The following is a 24,369-nucleotide window of genomic DNA, read 5'->3' as shown; positions in this document are numbered from 1 at the left end:
CTAGTTTTTGTATTAACTGAACAGTGGAGAAAAGTTATTGGAGTAATGGATAGCTTCCAAAACCAAAATAATTTCACAACGTTATATTTTATATAGCACCAGATATTCTTCTATAAATGCATGTTAGAGCTAAACAATTACATTTATTTTTGTGATTAATGAATGTTTCCTCTAACTAACTGAACATGTGCAGGAACTGACTGGTGTCTTTCACCGACATAATGAATAATAATTCAACTGATGTCAGTGAGGTAACACTAAATTGAAAGGAGAAGTAAAGTGAGTAAAATGAGACTTTTGCCAGGCTAAAAACTCTTTCCCATAGTAAACTCTTCCCAAATTGAGGAGCAACCTGTGAATACTGAAAACAGAATTGTAAAATTACCACTGTTTGGTACACCCTGCATTTTGAATGCACCCAAACTGTGCTTTAGATTGTACAGCTACATATTACTGGTTTGCTAGTTCTAACAAACTGCTTAGATTTTTGACTATTCCTGTGGCACTGACCCATCAATTTAATTTGCATCCACTGGGTTGCTGTACTGTCATGATATAAACAGTGTAACATACAGATATTTATCATAATCATAATTAATGACTATTTAGAATTTTGTAAGCCCCTGCTCCGCCTTTGCCTTGTTTCACTTTAAAAGTCCATCTTCCTGAGTTGATAACCCTATCTGAAGCTGAAAACAGGAGTTGTTTTATGTTTCTTCTCAAACAATTCTATTTTAATTTTCACAAAATTCTTCAAAGATACTCTTAGAATAAAATGTTTGTGTTTTATCAAAATTAGATAAAAATTGAATTTGAATTAAATCCCCAGGGTCATTGAAGACTAAAGCACAATTCAATTAGATGCTATTCCATTTGCCTTAGGGAAGCTCTGCTTGTATCATCAGTACAGCAGTGTTTTCCTATATCTTCACTGAGCATGTCAGATGGCTGTTTAAAAGATGAGGCTTTTTTTCAAAAATAAGTTTGATAAGATTTGAGTTGTTATAGAAAAGCTGAACAGAGCCTAAACTCATCTTAACACTCATCTTAACATAAAGTATTTCAAAAGACCTGACTACAGCCCAGACAAGACAGAACTTATCAATAAATAGAACTCAACGCTGTATAAAGATCTTTCCTGAAACACTTCTCATGATTTTTTTTTATTATTATTTTTTTGTCAGCTAATTATGGTGTAGATACTCTGTTATTAGTATTGATTAAGGATTTCCAAATAAGACAAAATTTTTCTAGCTAAAAAAATACGGATTTCTTGACAAAGTGTTTTACAGAAATATATCTGTTTCAACACGGTTTTAATGAAATGCTGGCAGACTTGGTGGAATCTGGTCCAGTGTCTTGTCTTTCAGCAACTGTGAATTTTCTAATGTTGATAGGAAATGAAAGTGGGGTTTTAGATTCTAATTTTCAAAAACTTATCTGAATATGACCCCCACAGAACTGACAGATTTTTTTCCTTTTTTTTTTTTTTTTTTCCAACTTAAAACTCCTTCTATGCATTGAAAAAGCAACAAAATCTTTTCAGAATTTTGGAAATTTCTGTGAGACGGGAATGGCGAAGTTCAACCAGCTGTATTAATTTACATTAACATTTTACATTTACATTTACATTTAACATTTACATGTACTGGGTCTGGCTGGGATGTTAACTTCCCCTGCAGCAGCCCATACAGTGCTATGCTCTGCACTTGTAGCTAAAACAGCAGTGGTATCACACCAGTGTTGTGTCTGCTGCTGAGCAGTGCTGGCACAGCACCAGGACTCTCTCTAACCCTCCTAGGGGGTGGGCAAAAATGTGAAAAAAGAAACATCACCAGGGCAGCTGACCTAAACCAACCAAAGGGATATTCCATACCATATGATGTCACACTCAGCTATAAAAGGTGCAAAAAGGAAGAACAGGAGAGGGGTGGGCTCTTGTGAAAACGTCTGTCCTCCTCCCGAACACCGGCTATGTGCGTTGAGGCCCTGCTTCAAGGATGTGGTCAAGCATCGCTCATTTGTGGGAAGGAGAGAGTAATTTCTTTCCTCTGCACTTCCACATAGCCTTTACTTATTTTGTTTAGTTTTCCCTTTCCCCCTCCGTTTTCCCCTTTCCTTTTCCTTTTTTTTTTCCCTTTAGTTAAATTGTTAATTGTTTAGTTAAATTGTTTAGTTAAATTGTTTAATTAATAATAATCTTTCCTTAATAATGATTTCTTTTTTCCTTTAATTAAATCATCCTTATCTCAACCTGTGAGTTTTTCTTTCCTTTACTTCTTCCCCTCCTCATCTAAGGAGGGGGAGGGAGAGAGTGGTTGTGGTGTTCAGCTGTAGCACAGTAAAACCACCGCAGAGATACATGAATTAAGTAATTTTTTCCCCTTTTGTTAATTCTGTCCAGATCAACACTATAATGAGTAAATGTAAGACTCTCTTTAAGGCAACAACAGAGTTGAGCTTCAGGGTGATGCTGAGAGTGGCAACATTCATGCCATGTAATGACAGAACCCAGTGTTTCTAATGGATGTACTGAATCATATTCCTTACTGAATAAGTCAAAGAAAATAACGTGAAGGTTAAAAAACAGTGCTACTAACCTTTCATGTTTTCACCAAAAATTTCCTGGTCTACTACACATACATACATTCTCTTACACAGAAAGTAGTGTTTTAAATTCCCCTTACATACATGATTTGTCTTTGCTATACTAGTATTGTTTATGCCATGTATCCAGCACCTCTTTATTGTCATGTCAGTTTTCTAAGCTTCATGTAAACAAATTGAAATATTCTGGATAAAGATAAAATAATGACCAGATATGCTCTGGTATTTATTATGTGCAAGACACTTCATCTCTTGAAAGAATAACCACTGTTGAAAAGGATGAAAAAAGCCATTACTTAGAGAATCCAAACAAATACATTTGTGTTCATGGTGATTATAGATGAAAATTTGAGTACCCTTACATCCACCTCTGTGCAGGAACAGCAAAAATAATTGAAAACACAGGTATATTTTTAGAGTACATTTGCACAGTGATAGAATTTTTGGGATACGTTTTAAAGGTAAAATTTTAATGTGTATATTGAGAAACTGGGTATAAATAGCTCCTTTAATTCCAGTTCTCTGTTGTACTTCACCTTTTGTAATCATATATTACTGTCTGAAGTGGGTGCATTTCATATTCATTTTGTGTAGTAAAAAATTGTAATATCATGTTCAAAACAACTGAGAATCCTATCTTCAGTGTGTAAGAGCTGAAGGAAAACAGAAGAGAGTATATTTTATTTTAACTCTTGCATTTTTTTTTCACTATTAACTTCTGATCAATATGCACTTAAAAAAAAAAAAAAAAAAAAGCATAAAGCATTCTCTCTTCCAGGTGAAGCAATGAAAAAAAAAAACAAAACATTATAGACTTCACCCCACCCTCTGTTCCTCCTCCCCCGCCAAAAAAAAAAAAAAAAGTCTTTTAAGTCTTTTATGTTTTATGGGATATAATCCAGATAGGATGCTGAAATTTGCTTACTTTGATGTTAGTTCTAATATTGCCGAACAGAGGTAATGGATCTGACCTGATAGCACCAGGGAAAACATTGCTCAGAACCACATCTCTTCATGGAGGCATTATATAAATACTTAGACACAGAATTAACATATATCTTAGAATACTGCTGTTACTAATAATTTAGCTGTGCAAAGTCTGTGCTTTGCTTTACATGACTACTGTTGAGGTGAACCACTGCGCACCCTGATCTTGTAAAAACTGCAATGGGCTAACACAGCGATGCAGCCCAAACACTACCCTGTTGGGCTAATACACTGAGGGTAGCAGTAAGACTTGGGACACTATTACAGTGTCCTAGCCAACTTCCTTAAGTTAGTATTTGGTGATTAGAAGGTTGGCAGACAGCTTTCATGTTGGTTCTATGGCTTTACATGATGCCAACATATTCTCATGCAATACTGGTGGATTAGGATGAGATTTTTTTGGGGCAGTCTTTCTAGGATCTGAAGTTATAGAGCTATTATATGTTACATATTCTGTATATGTTGTATATAGCATATGTTATATAGAGCTTTGCTTTGTATAAGTATCTCTTCATATAGCTAGATAAGGAGAGCTCACAATTTTTTTTTTCTTTCGTATAAGGCAATTAAAATAGTTTTGCTTCAAAGAAGCACAGTAAGTCACAATTGATTTCATAATTTTTATTTTTGCCCTCAAATTTTTTTAAAAAAACAACAACCTACTATCGCTGGCAAGTTACCACTTTGTGACATTTATTTTTACTTATCTAGTAGGACACCCTTAGCCAGCAGATATGTTGCTAACAAAACTGGAAGTTTAGTTGATCCCTGGAGCTGAATATGTCTCAGCCTACGTAAGCACAGAGCATAGACTCTCTTTGCATTCTGAATCTAACAGATTTTAAAATCTGTTAATGTCTAAGTGCATTTTTAAAACTTTATGAAATTAAAAGACTTAATGGGACAAAATGCCGCCTTTGCCTCAGTCTTTAGCGGCAATACCGGTTGTTCTCTGGATACCCAGTGCCCTGAGCTGGTGGAAGGGGATGGGGAGCAGGATGTGGCCTTCGCTATCCATGAGGAAATGGTTGGCGACCTGCTACGGAGCTTGGATGTGCGCAAGTCGATGGGGCCGGATGGGATGCACCTGAGGGTACTGAAAGAACTGGCGGAGGAGCTGGCCGAGCCGCTTTCCATCACTTATCGGCAGTCCTGGCTATCGGGGGAGGTCCCAGTTGACTGGCGGCTAGCCAATGTGACGCCCATCTATAAGAAGGGCCGCAGGGCAGACCCGGGGAACTATAGGCCTGTCAGTTTGACCTCAGTGCCAGGAAAGCTCATGGAGCAGATTATCTTGAGGGTCATCACGCGGCACTTGCAGGGCAAGCAGGCGATCAGGCCCAGTCAGCATGGGTTTATGAAAGGCAGGTCCTGCTTGACGAACCTGATCTCCTTCTATGACCAAGTGACGCGCTTGGTGGATGAGGGAAAGGCTGTGGATGTGGTTTACCTTGACCTCAGTAAGGCTTTTGACACCGTTCCCCACAACATTCTCCTCAAGAAACTGGCTGCTCGGGGCTTGGACTGGCGTACGCTTCGCTGGGTTAGAAACTGGCTGGATAGCCGGGCCCAGACAGTTGTGGTGAATGGAGTCAAATCTGGTTGGAGGCTGGTCACTAGTGGTGTCCCCCAGGGCTCGGTACTGGGGCCGGTCCTCTTTAATATCTTTATCGATGATCTGGATGAGGGCATCCAGTGCACCCTCAGTAAGTTTGCAGATGACACCAAGCTAAGTGCGTGTGTCGATCTGCTCGAGGGCAGGAAGGCTCTGCAGGAGGATCTGGATAGGCTGGAGCGATGGGCTGAGGTCAACTGTATGAAGTTCAACAAGGCCAAGTGCCGGGTCCTGCACCTGGGGCGCAACAACCCCAAGCAGAGCTACAGACTGGGAGATGAGTGGCTGGAAAGCTGCCTGGCCGAGAGGGACCTGGGAGTATTGGTTGATAGTCGGCTGAATATGAGCCAGCAGTGTGCTCAGGTGGCCAAGAAGGCCAACAGCATCCTGGCCTGTATAAGAAGCAGTGTGGCCAGCAGGTCTAGGGAAGTGATTGTGACCCTGTACTCGGCTCTGGTGAGGCCGCACCTCGAGTACTGTGTTCAGTTTTGGGCCCCTCGCTACAGGAAGGACATGGACGTGCTCGAGCGAGTCCAGAGAAGGGCGACCAAGCTGGTGAGGGGTCTGGAGAACAAGTCTTACGAGGAGCGGCTGAGGGAGCTGGGATTGTTCAGCCTGGAGAAGAGGAGGCTCAGGGGCGACCTTATCGCTCTCTACAGTTACCTTAAAGGAGGCTGTAGAGAGGTGGGGGTTGGTCTGTTCTCCCACATGCCTGGTGACAGGACGAAGGGGAAGGGGCTAAAGTTGTGCCAGGGGAGTTTTAGGTTGGATGTTAGGAAGTACTTCTTTACCGAAAGGGTTATTAAGCATTGGAATGGGCTGCCCAGGGAGGTGGTGGAGTCACCATCCCTGGAGGTCTTTAAAAGACGTTTAGATGTAGAGCTTAGCGATATGGTTTAGTGGAGTACTTAGTGTTAGGTCGGAGGTTGGACTCGATGATCTTGAGGTCTCTTCCAACCTAGAAATCTGTGATACTGTGATACTGTGAAAATCTAGGGATGTTTTTAATAATCAAGGCCCACTTTATCCCACTTTTAGTTTATATTATAAACTAACTTTTTACAAAAAAGTCTGCAGGCTCTGCAGTCACCCACTAAGATATAAAGTAATAATAATTTTTTTAAAACATTCTGAAGAACCATGCTGGTATAACTATAGTGAGTTGGTGGTTAGTCATGAAATTAAAGTTAGTTGAAGTTAGTTGTGGTAAAAATTATACAAATTTGTGATTTGTCTATTTCTTAGAAAGTCGTCTTGGAAATTGTATGTTCTGGTACCTGTGGATTCTCAGAGATGCTACTTAGGTTTACATTAAGCTTATATTTTACCTTTCAAAATTCTGGAAGAGACAAAATTATATTTTATAAAAAACTGGAGATAAGTTCTAGATGTGGCGGAGTCTTATGCAAACTGTGAAGGCTTGGACAATAATGAAGTGAGTAGCATATTCCAATATATTTTTTATATCAAAGATGGGGTGCAACAAAAGGCAAAATCCTAAAACAGTAGGTTATATAGGTAACCTGCAGCTTTAATTCTTAAACAGGAGGAGTTAAAAAAAAAAAAAAGTTTGCTTTTCTAAATGTCACATCTTGTCACAGCTATATTCTTTTTTCTTATGATACTCTTCCTAAACCTGTTTAAGCTGCAAAAACCGGGTTAATAACAACTAACAGCCCCACAGTTTAGGAAAATTTAGTACTCCTGTGTTTGCTTTCTACTCACTTAATTGTTTCACTAAATTAATTTTACAATGTGTCCAATCAGTTTTTGGGGTCTTCAACTTTTCTACATTTTCTGTGGTCTCAAACTGTTTTCCTTACATTCTCTTAGCATTTAGTTAATTTATGTCACCAAATACAGACTTCAATAATGACAATAGTGAAATGGACTGATCCTCTTTAGGGAAGTTCCTTCCTGGAAATAACTGTGACCCTCTCTGTCCCCACTCATTTTGTACATCCATTGTAGGGCTAGAGGAAGAACAGGATACTATGTGGTGCAGAAAAATTATGTAGGAAGTGTTTGTTATGTAGAAAGTCCATTGAAGTGGACCAGGTATTGCTCTTGAATAATGTTGGAGCAACTTATGAGAGAGCTGACTGGAAGAGTAACAACAAAATATATCCTTTTATTCTTTTATAACCACATGCTATTTTTGTACTTTTTTCCTTCCTTCTTTCTACTATCACTATTTAGCGTTTATATTGACACAGCACCTGAAGACATCAGTCAGGAAGGATCCTAATGCTTCTGAAGCCACAAAGAGTAATAGGATATAATCACTGCTGGGAAAAAAAAAAAAAAAAAAAAATACAGTCTCAAATATTTTTGCCTTCTTTTCTCTTTATGTTATTGTACGGACTCTTCTTCCTGATGCTCTTCTCATTCTCATGCTTTGGTCCTGCATTCTTGTTACACAGTTTCTGGCTGTGTCTTTTCATGCTTCTTGAGATGATCCCTTTCTGCTGTTAGCTGATACTTGTCCTCAAGAAGGTGCCTTTTACTCAATCTGTTCACAATGCCTATATATAAGTGACAGTAAAACGACTTCTTTTTAGTTTCTGTCTGTTTTTACTGATTCTTCCAATAAACACCATAAAGATCTGTAGGAAAAGCAATAAAAAAGAAGATGCAATACCACACAGAAGGGCTCTTCATTGCTCGTTACTTGAGAAAAGCTGATTTACTGGAATCATTCCCTATAGGTATTATTACATAATACTCAGTAAGGTCATTTGAAGCTTGTATTCTAAATCTGTTAAAATAAGAAGCTCTAATCTTGTAAAATTTTTCATTTTCTCTAATTGTCACACTAGGATAGCTGGACAAGACTAATCTGATGGAGGAGCTATTACATTTTTCATCATACAGAAGTACAACACTCATCTCAAAATATTTCTGTCTTTCAGTTGTTGTTAGCATCATTTGGCTAGCAATGAACTAGGAGAGGCTGAAAAGTAAGAAAATGTCACTAGTACAATGAGAATGGAAAGACTCATGTTCTTAATTGAAACTGCTTTGTTATTCAATTTTCTTACAGCTTACTGTATTATAACTCAAAGCTCTGCGCATATTTCTTTCTCAATGTTATAAACATGGTAGTCATTTAGGAAAATAATTGTTTTCTTATAGAAATAAAGAATAGATAGTAAAACTGCTGATCAAATTCATACTAGTAATAAAACTCATATTTGATTCAAAGAGATTTCGGTGTTTTCACCGGTATATTTGAAATATGAGAGAATTTGATTTCTATAGTCTTGCTCCCCCAAAAAAGCCCTTTTTTGTGGTCCAATTTTTTGGAAAGTACAGTGCCTGCTTATGGGTACATCCTTCAAGGGAACCCCAGTGTTCTCCTCCCGACATTTTATAAGGGCCCTGAGCACATTTCCTTAATCCCAGGGGCCTGGCTGGGCTCAGTGCCAGCTCTAATAGTGCAGCAGCCCAGCTTTGAAGCAGAGCTGTTTGACAAAAGCTGTGCGAAATCTCAGCAGGGGTTCACCCCCTTCTCTCAGAAGCTGTTTATTTCTCTCCTCCTTCTCCTTCTCCTTCTCCTTCTCCTTCTCCTTCTCCTTCTCCTTCTCCTTCTCCTTCTCCTTCTCCTTCTCCTTCTCCTTCTCCTTCTCCTTCTCCTTCTCCTTCTCCTTCTCCTTCTCCTTCTCCTTCTCCTTCTCCTTCTCCTTCTCCTTCTCCTTCTCCTTCTCCTTCTCCTCTTCTTTCTTCTTTTCCTTTTCCTTTCTCTCTCTTTTTTTTTTTCCTTTCCTTTCTATTTTTTTTTTTTTGCCTTTTCCTTTTTTTCCCCATCAGGAATGCTGGAGAGTAGCTGTTGTCTCTGCTTGAGCTACAGTGCAAGTGCACCTGTACCCAGCCTTGTACCTTCCTAATTCTGGTCCTGAACCTGATCTACTGACCTGACTTTCTGCCTTGACCTCAAACCTACCACATTATTATGGACTTGGCTCGGCAATCTGAACTGTTTTGTGGACAGGATCTACTCTGTTCTAGTTCTAGGTTCTGTGGGACTGCAAGCCTTGTTAGTAGAATTCTACTCCTGCCTGCCTTCCTGTGAGTCTGAATTCCCAGATCACTTTCCCTTTCTCTTGCTGCTCCCTGACACATATCAGGTCTTTTTCATTAGGATCTGGAGTCTGTTTACCGATTTATCCCACAGAAACTTTTCAAATTGAGTCAGGGCTGCTAAGGAAAATATTGTGCCTCCATGCCCTCAGCTTGAATGACTACATTTTCGTTCACCCACTATTTTATTGACATCCTGATTTTAGCAGAGACTTTTATTTCTTGAATAGTGTTGTAGTTATAATTCTTAACATCTTAATAAGATGCTGAAGTCTCATCAGAACATCTGAAGAACTTTATTTTCAAAGATGTTTGTTATGACAACACAAATTTAATGATTTTTAGCTGTTGTTTCTTTCTCTTTCATTACTTGTATCAGAGGAACTGATGCTGGCTTAAAAGAAATTGACTTTTGTATCTTAAAGATACTCATCTGAAATCAATTTCTAATGCAATGCAAGAATAATTTCAAAATCAGTTAACTGTGAGCTTAGGCATGCCCCAAAGTTAGAGAATTGAGATTTTTTTTTTCCCCCCACAAGAATATGGCTTCTAAGTACAATTAGCTGTCTCTGTTTTTTCCAATATAAGGCCAATGGGGCAGTGAACAGAACAAGGAAAGAGGCAATAACTTAATCATAGGGTGATTCTCGGTCTCCGCTAACATAGTTACCTAAAAAATATCCTAAAGAGACAATCTATTCTGCATTTCCATACTGCTACCTACCTTTCCTATGTGCTTTCCCCAAACATAGGTCTATATAACAAAATGCATACACTATTCTCTTTAAGTAGAAAGCAAATTCTCCGGCAAATCCCTGACAAAGTAATTCTAAGAGAGCTGTGCTGGTGCCCATGCAAGTTTGAGAGCTGTCATAAAACTGTTTGACTCACAAATATGATCATTATCATAAATGATTCACAAATACTATCCTTCTGTGACTCTACCAACATGATCTTGCTTTTGGCATGACCTCTTGGAATCCAAGCAAATAGAGAGGAATTTATGTTACCAGCACATTACTTTAATGAAAAATCAGAGGAATATTCTGTCTTAAAGATAATGATGATGTCAAACTCTAGCTTAGAAATGTTTATTTTTCTTGTTTGGTAGTGAATTAGTTATTTTCCAGGCTCATTTCCTCCCTCCCACCCCCCACCCCCACCCCCTGCCTAGCTTTTACCCCACTTCTTAACATAGCACTGTGCTTGACGTGGCAGTCATTAATATATAATATCTTTTAATTTGAGGTCTGATGACCAGTTCTCAATACAAGTTCTCCCAGTTCTCAAATACAACACTAAAAACATAATGGACTACTATCTGCTTAAACGCTTGTTTTTCCTGTGTAAAATGTATTATTGTATTATCAATAAGTATGTTATTAATCTAAGACAATATTATGAAATACTATAAGTGATATTTTTTCTTCAGTGTCTTTCAGAAATCAAATTAATAACTAGTTCCTACAATGGCCAATATGCATGTTGTTTCAGTCATTTCAATTTGAAAAGTCTTTAAATATGGGATGAAAATTAATTATTTCAAAAAAAAAGGAAAATCAATTGCAGTTTTCTCTTGTGAAGCATGTAAAACCAGAGACATTGCTCACTAAATAGAATGCCCTTAATTTTGCAACCTATATTGATAAGAAACCTTTTTGTTTTCATTTGACCTATACTCAAAATAAAACTAAACAACTATACTTGTTTATGTTCACAGGCATAGCATTTAGACAATCACTTTAGTCAGCCTCATGGCTGTTGGACAAGAATTGAAAGTTTTTCCTCTAAGGTTTTATCAGTCTTCTTACACAGCTTTGAGTGCTTGTTAATGAAGGGCAGGGAAGTTTCAATGTTGCACAGCATAAGAGAAGATATATTGTTTTTTTTCCACAGTGTTTGAACAAGTTAAAAACTTAAGACCAGGCTGTTTCTAGAAACTCCTGGCATGTTCATCTTTTCACTGAGGATATTAAATAGGTGCTAAGGTTGGGAGCTTGTGTCTTACAGGGAGTGGAATCAGTGTCCTACTGTTCCCTGTCCCCTTTGCTCTGATGTAAATCACAAGGCTTAAGTTGGAAGAGAACTGGAATTAATGGCTCCAAGAAGCTTGGGAATTCTGCAGGTTTTAATGTTTAATGCTTTTTTTTTGGTACACTTTTTCCATTTTAAAGCAAGCTGTCTTGGGCATGGAAGATACTCCTATGGGTCTCGATGAAGTGACTCAGCTTTCTTAGGTTGTATCACTAGACCTCAGACCACCAGCAGTCTCTATATTGTGATATATTCCGAACAGCTTTCTGAGGTCTTTCTCAGACACTATGCACAAGATAGATCTACATCTTTGTGCAGAGTAACCGTGGTCATTATGAGAAAATGATAATTGAAGAGCAGCAGGTTATCAAAGTACAACAGGTTTTATGAACATTGAACAAAATTTGAATTTATGCAAAGTAAGATGCTTGTATAGGTTTTGAAACAAATGTTAGTCCAGAATTATCTGATGTGAAATACCTGTATACCTTCTAAAACTTACTTTTACACCATTTTTTTTCCCTTGGGGTTAAAAAAAAAACAAAAACAAAAACAAACAAACAAACAAAAAAACCACGCTTTTATTATTAACCAAACAATATTAAGGATTGTTAGGATTAAGGATTAATCATTCAACAGTAGGACGGGAATTTAATAATATACCAAAGAGAAATATGTGCTATAAGTACATTAAAATAAAGTTATAATATCACATTATTGCTCATCTTGCCTACACTACGAAAGGGTTTGGTCATCTACACTTAACATAAAGTATTTAGTGCAATTGGAGAATTTAAACTGTTATATACATGCATTTACTCTTTCCACCCAAAGTTGATTAATCTCATACCATGTGACCCAGTTTCTTAAAATCTCTATCTTTTGGCACAATTACAGTAAAAACACATTAGAAACTATTTACATTACACATGTAGATACAAAACAGATCATTAATCTAACTTCAAAAAGAAAGAAAAGATTTGCTTTGAACCTGTGAGCACCTGTGAGGTGTGCCATTGCTGTGGAGCACTACATACCAAATTTAAATTTGTAATCATAAATCCCTTACAAGTATAACTGCCAAATTCTCTCTGGAGAACCCCTTTTAAAATTTAAGTTTCCTTTTTACTTTTGCCAGGTAGCTATGTACTGCTTAAAAATAGTCTGACAGTGTTTTAATATATGACTTAATCTATTTATTGTGATCCAGGGCTACAATATTTGTTGCTAACAAACATGGATAACTCTGCATCAGCGGTGAATATGTGATGACACTGAAGGCTGCTTTTTTGCATGTTTCCTTTTTCTTCTTTAAGCTTTCCCCTCACCATTACAGTAATGGATCACTCAAGTTTATTGTAGCCTGTTACCACCACACTTCCAGAACTGTGTATTAAAAGAATGCTTGCATTGCTATCATAATATTAGTTTAGCTAGAAAAAAGAGTGGGCAGAAAGTAAAAACAAAAAAAAAACAAAACAAACAAACAAAAAAACATCAACAAAACACAACCTTATGAACTTCAGTCACTTCTGCTCAAGTCATAATTTATGAATATATTCCTATCTTTTATAATACACATCCCAGACTGTAAAGCAGGCACTTTCCCTCCTGAGGGAAATTCTGTAGACCACTTGTCTGTTCGCTCAGCTATTATTTCTTCTATTTCTCTATAGGACTTTTCTGACCTAATGCAATCCCTGAATGTCTTTTTACTGAAAAGAACTGGTAGAAAAAAAAAATCAGATCAATATATTGCTAACTCAGATTATCTTCTGTAACTTTTACACATGGCCATTTTGCACCTGAAGAATTTTTGGAATCCTTAATGTCACGTTTCCTGCTAAAAACAGTGATAACATTCCCAGATCAAAGAGGGACCTGTGAACAGGCACCACCTAGCCCCCCGTTCCCCGAACGCGACTCCAAATTCAAGGCGATGCAGCGTTACAAAGTCATTCGCGAGGCGCGGACCCCACGCGTGCGGTGTCCGTGCCCAGAGCCCTGCTGCCGAGGGACGGCAGCGACCGCGGCGGCTCATTCCCCGCGCGAGGAGAACGGACGGCGGGCAGGCACGGCGCTCTGCCCTCGGAAAACCACCTCACCTGAGCAGAACCGCGGCTTCCCACAGGTAAAACCCCGAGACGGCCGCACGGAGGTACCGCGCCCGGCCCATGCTGCCGGAGGAGACGCTCGGCATCGGCTCAGCACCCCGGAGAGCTCCGGCGGCTCCGCGCCCGCCGCCCGCCTACCGCCCGCCGGGCCCCGCCGCCCCGGCCCCGCCGCCCCTCATGGCAGCCGGGCGGGACGGAGCCTAATCCCTGCCGCGGCGGCGGGCGGCGGCCGGAGCCCACCTCCCCGCCCGCCTGCCCCCGGCTCCTGCCAGCAGGCGGTTCCCCGCCGCCGGCCGCATCCCGGGCGCGGGGTGCGCCGCGGATCCTGCGGCGGCGGCGGTGGAGGCGGTGGTGGTGGTGGTGGTGGCGGTGGGGGGGCGGGCGCGGAGGGCATGGCGGGGGGAGGCCCTCGCCCCCTCCCCGCAGCGCGACGCAGCTCTCGGCAGCTGGAGCAGGGGGGGATGGCGGCGGGCAGGGGGCTGCCCCCGCCGGGGGAGATGGCCCCACCGCGGGAGGGGAAGCTGGGGGGAATCCAAAGGGGTGGGGGGCTCTGGAGGGGTCGGGGGTTTCGGGGGGTGAGCTGTTGGGCTGGGTGGTGGCGTGCGTCTTCTGAGGAAAGGGGGGGGGCGAAGGATCTCTGTTTCGGTCTCTTTTTGCAAGTACTGTGCCGATGGACGCAGGAACAGTATCCTCCTGTTCTATTCTACTTGTTACGTTAGAAAAGGGAGATGATCTAGTAATACAGAACAGACCAACAGGCACACCTAAACCGAGAAAGTCTGAACATCCCAGTGGGGAGGAGAGTGGAAGGGATCTGGGAGGAAATGGTGGAAAGAACATTGCAAGAGGGGGACAGGAAAGTTAATCCTGGGGAAAAAAGGGGGAGGACCGTAGCATGAGTAAGTTTACAAGTATAGGTGACAGGAGGAAAGTGAGGTGGTTACGCTTATTGTTAGAGAAACCCAAAAGAAAAGTTCACTGAAGTCAGGAGGTGCTTGCGATAGAAAAGGGTAAGAATTTATGAGCTGGTACTGAGAAATTCTGTGTGAGAAAAGCTGTCTGTCCAGAAAAGAAGATGAAAGATGTGTGAAGAAGGGTTATATCTGAACTGGGACAGATGAGGAAAATATGCCTGACACTGTGGAGTGGGAACACTCTCTCTGAGCCTAAAAGACAATGTTTTTTAATGAGGAGCCTTTGAACTGCCTGTCTGGGAGAATCAATGGAAGGAGAAATCTGGGAGCAGTTTAGGGACGGCTCTCTGCATATGTGAAATGTATCTACCTGGGCATATCCTCCTCCCTAAGTATAATACACTGGCTTGCTTTTTCCTGTAGTCACTGATTGGTATTAGACAGCAGCTGAAGTCCTTCTGCAGCCCCACTACTTGCACAGACTCATGGGTGACCATATTACTATCTCAGGCCAGAGTCTTATTTAAACTATTAAAAAGCCACAGAAAGCTCAGGGGCTGAAGAATGAGGGAGACAATGTGGGGAAAAACAAACAAACAAAAACTAAAGTTCATCAAGAAGGAGAAGAAGAAGAAAATAAACTGAAATTTGACAGAAGTACAAGCTAGAAGTACAATAAACTCATTTCAGAAGATGGAAAGACAGGGTGAAGTGTAGAACAATTTTTTAACACAGAATATATATCTAAAAAAAGATCACTGTGTAGAGGAGATGGAATAACAAGAAACAGGTGGTTGAGATTTTTTTCTTTATTTCTAAGAACAGAGTGTGTGTTAGAAATAGGGAATCGCAAGCTACACCTCCTGTAATACTGTCTTTTTTTTTTTTTTTTTTTTCCCTTCATAAAAATCCCACATGTAGCTTTCGTCTGTGTTCTTAATTTATGCTTTCTATTTTCCCAATATCATTATTTTTCAAGTCTCTTCTTCAAGGTTGTTCCAGCAGGCATCACTAAATAATAACTCCTACCTCCTTTTAGATCCAGTTTCGCTTTCTTTGTTGATACCTACCAAGCGTATGGCTAAAGAATATTCTAGAACATCACTAATCTATTTCCTCTGTTCCCTGAGCTTTTTTTTTTAAGTAATGATTCCGTACTCTTTGCATTCAGTACTTTTAAGTTTCTCTGTCCATTTTGCAAAAAAGTTTATCTTTTTGTTCTTGTTCTTACCCTCACCTGGGAAGACAAAAATAACCATGAAAAGAACCTGTTCAAACCCTTAAGTGAAAACACAGTAGGGAACAAACCTAAGAATGCCTCTATTTGCTCAAGGACGGTCTGTCAAAGCAGGTGCTCTACTGAATTAGCGTAGACTACTTCCTTTGTATGTTCAGAACTGTTGATTCTTGTCTTCCTCCTTAAAATAAGCATTTAGTGGGGCTGCTTCTGAAGGCACCATTTGTGTATTGTGTACTTCAACAGTGATTTGGTCTTGTATTTCAATCATTTGAACTAAAGCATGAGATTTTCTTACAATGCTAGTAGTTAGTACCACCAGCATGGATTCTCCAGTTCACCAGCAAGAACAGTTCTATTAATTATAAATATAGGCTTTACTTTGGATATGCTGAGTTCAAACTTCCTGAAATCTCGGTGGGAAGAAAACATACACTTGCTTGTGCTTTACATAACAACTACTCTGTTGAATCATTTTGTTCTGATAAATACAAATATTGTCTTCAAGCTTTTGACATAAGTAATGCTGAATACTAAAGTACTCTCTTCTGTATGAATTCAAACAGTTCTCCATGAGAGTTCCAGTTCAACAAAGCACATGCTATTGACTTTAATGAGATTAGAAGCGTAGAAGTGTACTTAGTATTTAATCACAAGCTTTGATAAAATATTCTCTAATTGCTTTAAGTATTTTAACTCACTATTGTTTTAATTACCATCTCTTTATTCTTGCCATATTACTACTGGAAAATTTACCTACTTAACAGTAGGTAAAACTGAAAAAATGGCTACGTCCAATATTTAGAAGACTTTTATGGTATCTCTTGATACTTCTGTTAGGTATATATCATTATATATATATATACATTATATACCTGGATTATATATATATATATACCTTATATACCTGGATAAAACATTGTAAGATATTGCCCTTAGTTCATAACATGTTGGCTAGTATGCATGTATATACTGTATGTGTTGTGTAATTTACGTTTGGTAGTACTAGAACTTAATCAAAATATGTTCCTTACAAATGGCAAACACTAGTATGTCAAAATGAAAAGTTTTCACCAAAATGTGTTAGTTTATGATGATCTCTAGTTCTCCTTACAGACGGCAAGATATATAACTATTCTTTCTCTGTATTTAGGTACATTTAGAAGTAAATCATTTATATTTATAAGCTTGAGATATATTCAGAAAGGATAGCCTGGAAGTCAGAGATGTTTTAAGGTTGCTGGATAGAAATGATCCTGATGTGGATCATACCAGTAGGCTTGTGTTGTTGTTGCTGTTTATTTTTATTTTTATTTCCCCCAGAGATGGGAATACTTGAAAAACTTTGTGTATTTGCAGTTAGCAAGACATAAACACAGGTCAGCTTTGTAGAATCTCTCGCTTTAATAACATGCAATTTATTCAACTGAATGCAAGATCATGCAGCTACTCAACAGTAATCATACAGAGAAGCCAATGTGCAGATATAGACTGAAGGATTACAGAATGTACTTTTTTTGGTGTGACGGAGTCCTTGTGAAATATTAAGACAAAGTAATAGTAGCACTAGTCATCAGAAATTATTATTATCATTTTAGTGTGCCCATTCCTGGAACATGTTAAGATTTGATATATTTAAATAATCATTCTGTAAGGAGGCTGCTGGCAAATTTGAAAGTTTTCTGAAAAGAGCTGAAAGAACATTACAGTTTGGAATATATTTATCAAGTAAGATTAAAGCAGCTTATCCTGTTAAAGCCAGAAATATTTAGAAACATCTTTATACACCTACATGATGGAAAAAGATTGTGAGGTGAAGGTAATTCTTTAAATGAAAAAAGTTAGCAAGGCTGGAACCTGATACAAGATGAATTCAGATTATTATTATTTTTTTAATATTACCTTGAAGCAATGAAAGGATTGAGACAACTAAAAAGGAAGCAGAACTGGTCACCATTTAAAGTCTTTTAACCTAGGTCAACCATAAGTTCTGGGTTTGATCCAGAAGCCACTGGGTAATATTTAGTGAGCCTTGTGATTCAGAAGTTCAACCCAAATGATGGTTCAAGTTTTAAAACACGAATCTATAAAATCAAAATGTCTTGTCATGATATATTCAACTACAAATTTAAAGGTATTTAAGTGCTTATGAAAGCAATACACTGACTTTACAAACACTGTATCAGCTTCCAACCTGGCAGCATTGAAAACCACATAGCATAATGTTAAGGAATAAAATCTCATGTATGTAGTCTGTACCACATTTGTATTTGCAGTTTGTACATCCCAGCATTTTAAGAGGGTGTTATAATGGGATATGACATCACTGTAGTTTTAGATCCTGGTTTTACTGAGACATGTTTGATTATGTTAATTAATCTGGCTTTCTCAGTACACAGGATTCCCCGGGATGTAACTCATTCAAGTGTGAAACCCTAGAGGCTTTGACCTATTATTAAACACAAAACTACAAATAGAATAGTTTTGTTTGTTTGTTTGTTTGTTTGTTTTCTGTTTAGCAGAACGCTAAAATAGAAAAGCCAACTTTAAACTTTCAGAGTAACAGTCACTAAAAAATAGAAAAAATGTGGTTGTTCAATGTACCTCAATAAGCAACAAAACACTTAGCAACATATTCTAGTCTCTGAAAATGAAATAGAGAGTCTGTATAGGTGAATTTGCCAGTTTTCTCTGCAAGAAATAAAGGTGCTTACCACAAGGTTGTAACATAACATTCTTCAAAATGTATTAGCTCAAAAGCCAGTGTTGGAGTAACATTTTAGTTACCACAAGATAGATTTTTAGTCTAGTTTGACTAACTGTTGGCTATTGCATTTAACTTCGGGATATGTACAAAGTAATTGTTGTTACTTCATGGTTAATTAAATAATTATATTAAATAAACTAAATAAATAAAGCTAAATTCAGATATTTTTTCTTCTTAAGCAGTTTCTGTCTAAACCTTAATTCACTGGTGCAGGTGTTCTCTGATGTTCTTCTTTCCATCATGTTCTTCAGATCTGTGCTAAACAGAGAGATATGAGATATGAGAATCTAATCTCGAGGGGGATTACAGTAGTAACAGAAATCAAAATGTAGATAGATTTTATTTTAATCTCACTGCTAGAGCTCATCCACTATTAATAAGTGGTATATTTTAGGGTAATAATGCATCACATGTATATATCAAGTGTATATACAACAGAATTTGGAAAATTAACATGGGGAGAACAGATTGGGAGCTGCAAGGAAAAACAGGTCTTATATATAACATGTATATATATAAAAATGCTACTCTGAAATTGTCTAATAGCTAAATACAATATTATTATTAAATATTAGTCATGATTACAATGTGTGCATATGTACTTACTGTATATGAAGACAACTAAGCAAGGATATAAATAGAATGTGAATTTGTACTCCATTAGTAGGCACCACTGAAGAGAAATACTGAGGTGCACCTGATATATTTATATTTGCCATAGTGTCTTGACTTCTTTGGAGCAAAATCTGCCCTTTTCTTTATGTGCTTATAAACACAGAATTTCTGTTAGATAATGAGGGTCCACCAAAACTTAGTATTTTCTCTTTATTTAAAAAACAAACAAACAAAACCAAAAAACAAGCAACAAACAAACAAAAACAAAACAAACAAACAAAAACAAAACAAAACAAAACAGAATAAACAGTGACCTGTAAAAGAGGCAGAAATGTCTGTGAACCATTGTGCACAGAGTCCTGTCAAAATCAGGAAGATTTTCAAACTAATTTCATACTCTGTTATTAGCTTCATTTATTAGTCGAGGCTTCAATCCGTTAAACACAGTGTTTAGCTCAAAGCAAGTGAGCTGTTCTGCTGTAATCAGTGGCCTTATGAGTATTTTGGTGGCTCAAGCCTCAGGGGAGACAGTTCCTGCTAGGTAGTGAGTGCTCCTCTTTTTCTAGGTAATTTACTCCTTGTGATCATAGCAGGACAATGCTTAAATATCCAGGGATATGATATGGGCCTGGCATTTTCCTGTCGTGAAAAAGGAATTGTGTCCCGGTTTCTTCCATTTTTTGAGTGCTGTAAATTTTTTTACCCCAGTATAGTTTTGCATACAAAAAAAAAAAAAAAAGCCTTTGAGAAGCAAATTGCAATGTATAAATTAACTCGAATGAATTTTGATGCTACATATATGAATGCTTGCATGTGCAAAACAGTGTATCTTGAGTGCATCTTAATAATACAGCTGAAAATGTCTGTGGGTCTCAGAACGAGCAAAATTATCACCACAACACCTTAGTGTTTTATAACTGAGGCTGTATTGATTTCTGTGCTTAAAAGCATGGATTAGATAAGACATTTTCAAAATCTGCTGGTTTTAGGCTATCTTTGTCTCTATTGGAGTATTTTAAATTGAAGTTTGAAGAAAACCTCTCCAAATAAGCACGCCTCAGTGCCCACAGATAAACACAGCAAAGCCATGGTGACAGCAGGCATATGTGAAATTACAGTAATCAAACCTGGGACCCCACATTTTCTCATCTGCCATACTTTATAACAGTTTTCTCATTCATCTTGGAGAGTATGCAGATTTTTCAGCATGTTCTGGAAACTAACAAACACAGTTAGGGAGAGAGTGTATCCTAAAGACATAGTCCAAAGTGGAAAATCTCCCACTACCTGTTCGGTCTCTCTTGGATCTGTGCTGTGCTTGGCTCCATTTTTTCTACTGACTGTATCTGCAACATCTAGCAGAAGGGCAGAGAAATTTCATAAATCTATTAATAAAATTATGAATTATATACACTGTCAACAACTCATTGAAGTCCTGTATGACTTAAATAATTTGAGGATTAATTAATTATGATGATCTGTGAAGTGATTCCAACATATAAGACCACGGATAGCTTAGTTTGGTAATAAGATTTTATTTTATAAACACTGCTATTCAAAACTTTTTAAGAGTTTTGACAGAAAACTACTTTTGTCCACTTTTTCCTGAGTAGCTAGTCCCAAACACGTTTTAACACCTACTGACCTATTTCTGCTAATTGATTTGCTGGAAAATATACTTTTATTGAAATAAGCAATGTTATATTATTAAATATAATATTATTTGTATTTATATGAATTTTTGTATGGAATGAGTTGTTGACAACATGTTTTGACTTGTTTATATTGGCTTGGACCACTGGATCATTTGCACTGAAGTGTAATTTTCCATCTCTCTGACCATACCTCTTTCCAACCTACCCAAGAATCCTGCACTTGGAAGATCATTCAAGAATTATGAAAAATAAAAATTATTACTGAACCTAAAGAAACAGAACAACAGAAGAAAATGGAATCGTACCTTATGGTACTCTGCAGTAACTGATCTATTAGCCATTTCCACTTGGACAGAATGTGAGTTATAATAATTTGGAAAAATTGACTTAGTATGTTAAGTGATGTTTTATACGGAGAATGTATTGCTATAACACATCCTAATGTACTAACACATTGCTATATGTATTGCTACAACACATCCTAAGGCACTTTCTACAGTAAGTGCCTTAATACCTTAAGACTTTGGAAAATGTGTTCATCCTTTTGAGGTAAATTGTGAACTGTATCTTCATTAAAATTACTGTTATGTTTTTACAAAGGAACTTTGGAGTACCAGTGAGAACTTTTTCAAGGCATGCATATCATCAATGCATGTCCCTCAAACTTGCTATAGAATGAGCATGGAAAAAAGAACCTGAAAGAAAACTGGGTTTAAGACCCAGTTTCACCTTGAAAGTTCCTCAACCTTTGTAAAGCCAGCCTTTAATCCCATAATTCATTAGATTGTCATAAACCATAAAATACTTCATAGCTGACAGGATTTTGAGTATGTTCAAGTTCTAAGTCAGAGATAGGTACTTTCAGTTTAGTGATCCTTAATAATTCCTTTCCTTTCCTTTCCTTTCCTTTCCTTTCCTTTCCTTTCCTTTCCTTTCCTTTCCTTTCCTTTCCTTTCCTTTCCTTTCCTTTCCTTTCCTTTCCTTTCCTTTCCTTTCCTTTCCTTTCCTTTCCTTTCCTTTCCTTTCCTTTCCTTTCCTTTCCTTTCCTTTCCTTTCCTTTCCTTTCCTTTCCTTTCCTTTCCTTTCCTTTCCTTTCCTTTCCTTTCCTTTCCTTTCCTTCCCTTCCCTTCCCTTCCCTTCCCTTCCCTTCCCTTCCCTTCCCTTCCCTTCCCTTCCCTTCCCTTCCCTTCCCTTCCCTTCCCTTCCCTTCCCTTCCCTTCCCTTCCCTTCCCTTCCCTTCCCTTCCCTTCCCTTTTTTTCTTTTTTTTCTTTTTTTTTCTTTTTTTTCTTTTTTTCTTTTTTTTTTCTTTTTTTTTTCTTTTTTTCTTTTTTTTCTTTTTTTTCTTTTTCTAAATTAAACTATCAGCTGGACTTTAAACTTCATAATCTCCATTATGTTTCCAATGTTACTCAATGTCAGAGAAAAACAAACAAACAACAAAAAAACAAACAGAAAAGATGTATTCCGCTATTTTTAAAACAATGCTTAATAGTGCCTTATGTTGGGACTTGTTCCAGTTGGCTGATGGAATGATTCAGAGATGAAAGTGCAGCTCAACAATGTTCAGAGGAAAAGGTGCAACTCAGAAGGAACAAAATCAATACATGTCAGCAAAATTTAGTTTTTATAGAAAGGCAACAGTTGTATGTCAGCAAAATCCAGTTTTTACAGAAAGACAATAGCTGTATGTCAGCAAAATCTAGTTTTCACAGAAAGGCAACAGTTGTACTTGATATGAATCTGTGGTTGTCAAGCAGAAGGATTTAAAGAATCAAAGTCAATTGTGCATGATATTTCAAAACTATGAAAGTAATAACAAGTAACTTTGCATAAAACATTCTCATCAAGCCTTGGGTCTTGAAGATAAAGGATTGTAACAGTATTAACAAAAGATTAAAATTTTTTCATTATGAAATAAATGTTTTACAGTTAGCAACTTTCCTTGTAGTTGTGGTTTTAGTATAGCCTTATAGTAGCATAATTCACTGTTGGAATTTGTTGTTATATATTATTATTATTTATTAATTTTAATATTACTTAATGTGGTAAATGCATTCAAAGTGCTGGAAAAGTAACACAGCATTGAAATGTCAATGATAAGCCATGGCTATCTTATCCTATTTTATCTTACTTCATGTTTATCCTAGCTTCCACTTAACTATTTTCACACAGAATGCTTTCTTTGAATGGGAAGTGGGCTTTTGAATTTTAATGGGCTTGACTTTGAATGGGAAGCCACTGGGACAGAGAGGAGAATTTCCCTACAAAGTTTGCAGTCAAAATGGTCCAAGCAGAAATATACCAAAAGAAGATTTTGATATAACTTATGATTCTACATGAGTCATTGTTACTTGAGCCGGCTTCAAATAATTTGGCAAGAATAGCATACCATTGCAGTGCTCTGCCTTGACCTAATTAATCATGTGGGAAGGTAGTGGGAAGGGAGCAGGATATACACCTGCTTGCACAGTGCTAATTCCTCTACTTAATGAGATCCTGTGTGTACTGTGAATCTGAATGTAGGTCTGGAAGTTGAATTCTGAGACATTATGCTTAGTTCACAGCTGTTTTGGGCAATCACACCATGTGAAGTAATCCACAGTTAGACAAATATAAATTCTATTGTAAAATTATCTAACCCTTTTTCTATTGCTACTCTAAGAGGGGGTAGTACCTCATTGCTTCGAAAATAAGATTTTTATTTCTAGTTTCCATCTCTGATTTATTCTTGGCAAGTTTAAATTCACATAGTTTTCCATTTGATTGGTTGGTTTTTGTTCTTTCTTAACAAAATTATTGTTCTTCTTTGTGTTTACCTAAGGAAATGCATTTACCAAGTCAACTGAGCTTTTTCAGTCTCCTGAGTAGTTTTTCACACCTTTATTTCCAGTTTGAATTTTTCTTTCTCAGTACTAAAGGATAAGAACAAAACGAAGTATTCTGAATAAGGCCAGTTCAGGACTTTATATAAAGACACTGGTATTTTTCCTTAAAATAAATAAATAAATAAATAAATAAAATCCCAATATGTAGGGAAATACCAAGAAAATATTTGGGATACATGCAGTATTCATTTGGAACTAAATAAAATAAAATAAACATAAATATCCCTGTTCCTAGGTTTTGGACCATATTGTTAGATTTTACTTTATGTGCCATGCTTGTCTTGGTCCTTCATTTATGTTCTTTAGAGCTCATTAAATCTACCAGGTTCAATAGCTTTTAAAACAATTTATGTTCTGTAGTGATCAGTAAATGATGATGCCTCTGGTTCATGCATTACTTTATGTTTTGTTTCGAATGATTGAAAACTCTGAGTAGGCAAAGAGTAAAATATCAGACCTCTCAATGAGTGTCTTAATTGGTTCGTTCTTGTAAACTCATGTCATGCCTATAACTGCACTGATGGCCATTAATGACCCCAATGCAGCCCCATTTAAGCTCTGGACTGTGCCTCAAATCCCAGCCTGAGCTATGATGTAGGTGTGCCAGTTCTCACATAGTAGCACTTTACACTTACTTTGATCCTACAAAAAGGCTAGGCTGTGAAGACTCAGCACCTCTCTATCCAGCACACTGTACCCATGCTTTGGTGATAAAAAAAAAAAAAAAAGCGGTGGTATTATTTTCAGAGAATATATTTGCAGTTGACTTTTTTCTTTTTTTGTCATATTCAATGATATAGAATTGTGTCTAGTTTTCAGAACTAAAGTTATTAACTTGATATGCCTGACTGAATT

At 37.7% G+C, this 24,369-nt stretch overlaps 1 protein-coding gene and 1 long non-coding RNA gene across 3 annotated transcripts in view; one reads left to right on the top strand and one right to left on the bottom strand.

The window, feature by feature from the left end:
• Positions 1–13,719, bottom strand: part of GLRA3 (glycine receptor alpha 3) — a 99,543-nt gene extending 85,824 nt beyond the window's left edge. Inside the window, exon 1 of one of the 2 annotated variants that reach the window (XM_083835373.1) lies at positions 13,432–13,719. In XM_083835373.1, coding sequence (XP_083691499.1) covers positions 13,432–13,526 — 95 coding nt within the window. In that variant the 5' untranslated portion in view covers positions 13,527–13,719. The remainder of the gene's footprint in view (positions 1–13,431) is intronic. The other variant, XM_083835372.1, reaches the window with a different exon arrangement.
• The window catches only part of LOC310899227, a 128,270-nt gene continuing 114,385 nt past the window's right edge, over positions 10,485–24,369 (top strand). Inside the window, exon 1 of the long non-coding RNA XR_014584097.1 lies at positions 10,485–13,457. This is a non-coding gene — a long non-coding RNA (uncharacterized lncRNA). The remainder of the gene's footprint in view (positions 13,458–24,369) is intronic.

Source organism: Anser anser (genome assembly GCF_964211835.1).
Source record: "Anser anser genome assembly, chromosome: 4".
Taxonomy (NCBI): Eukaryota; Metazoa; Chordata; class Aves; order Anseriformes; family Anatidae; genus Anser; species Anser anser.
This window is presented reverse-complemented; position numbering and strand designations above follow the sequence as displayed.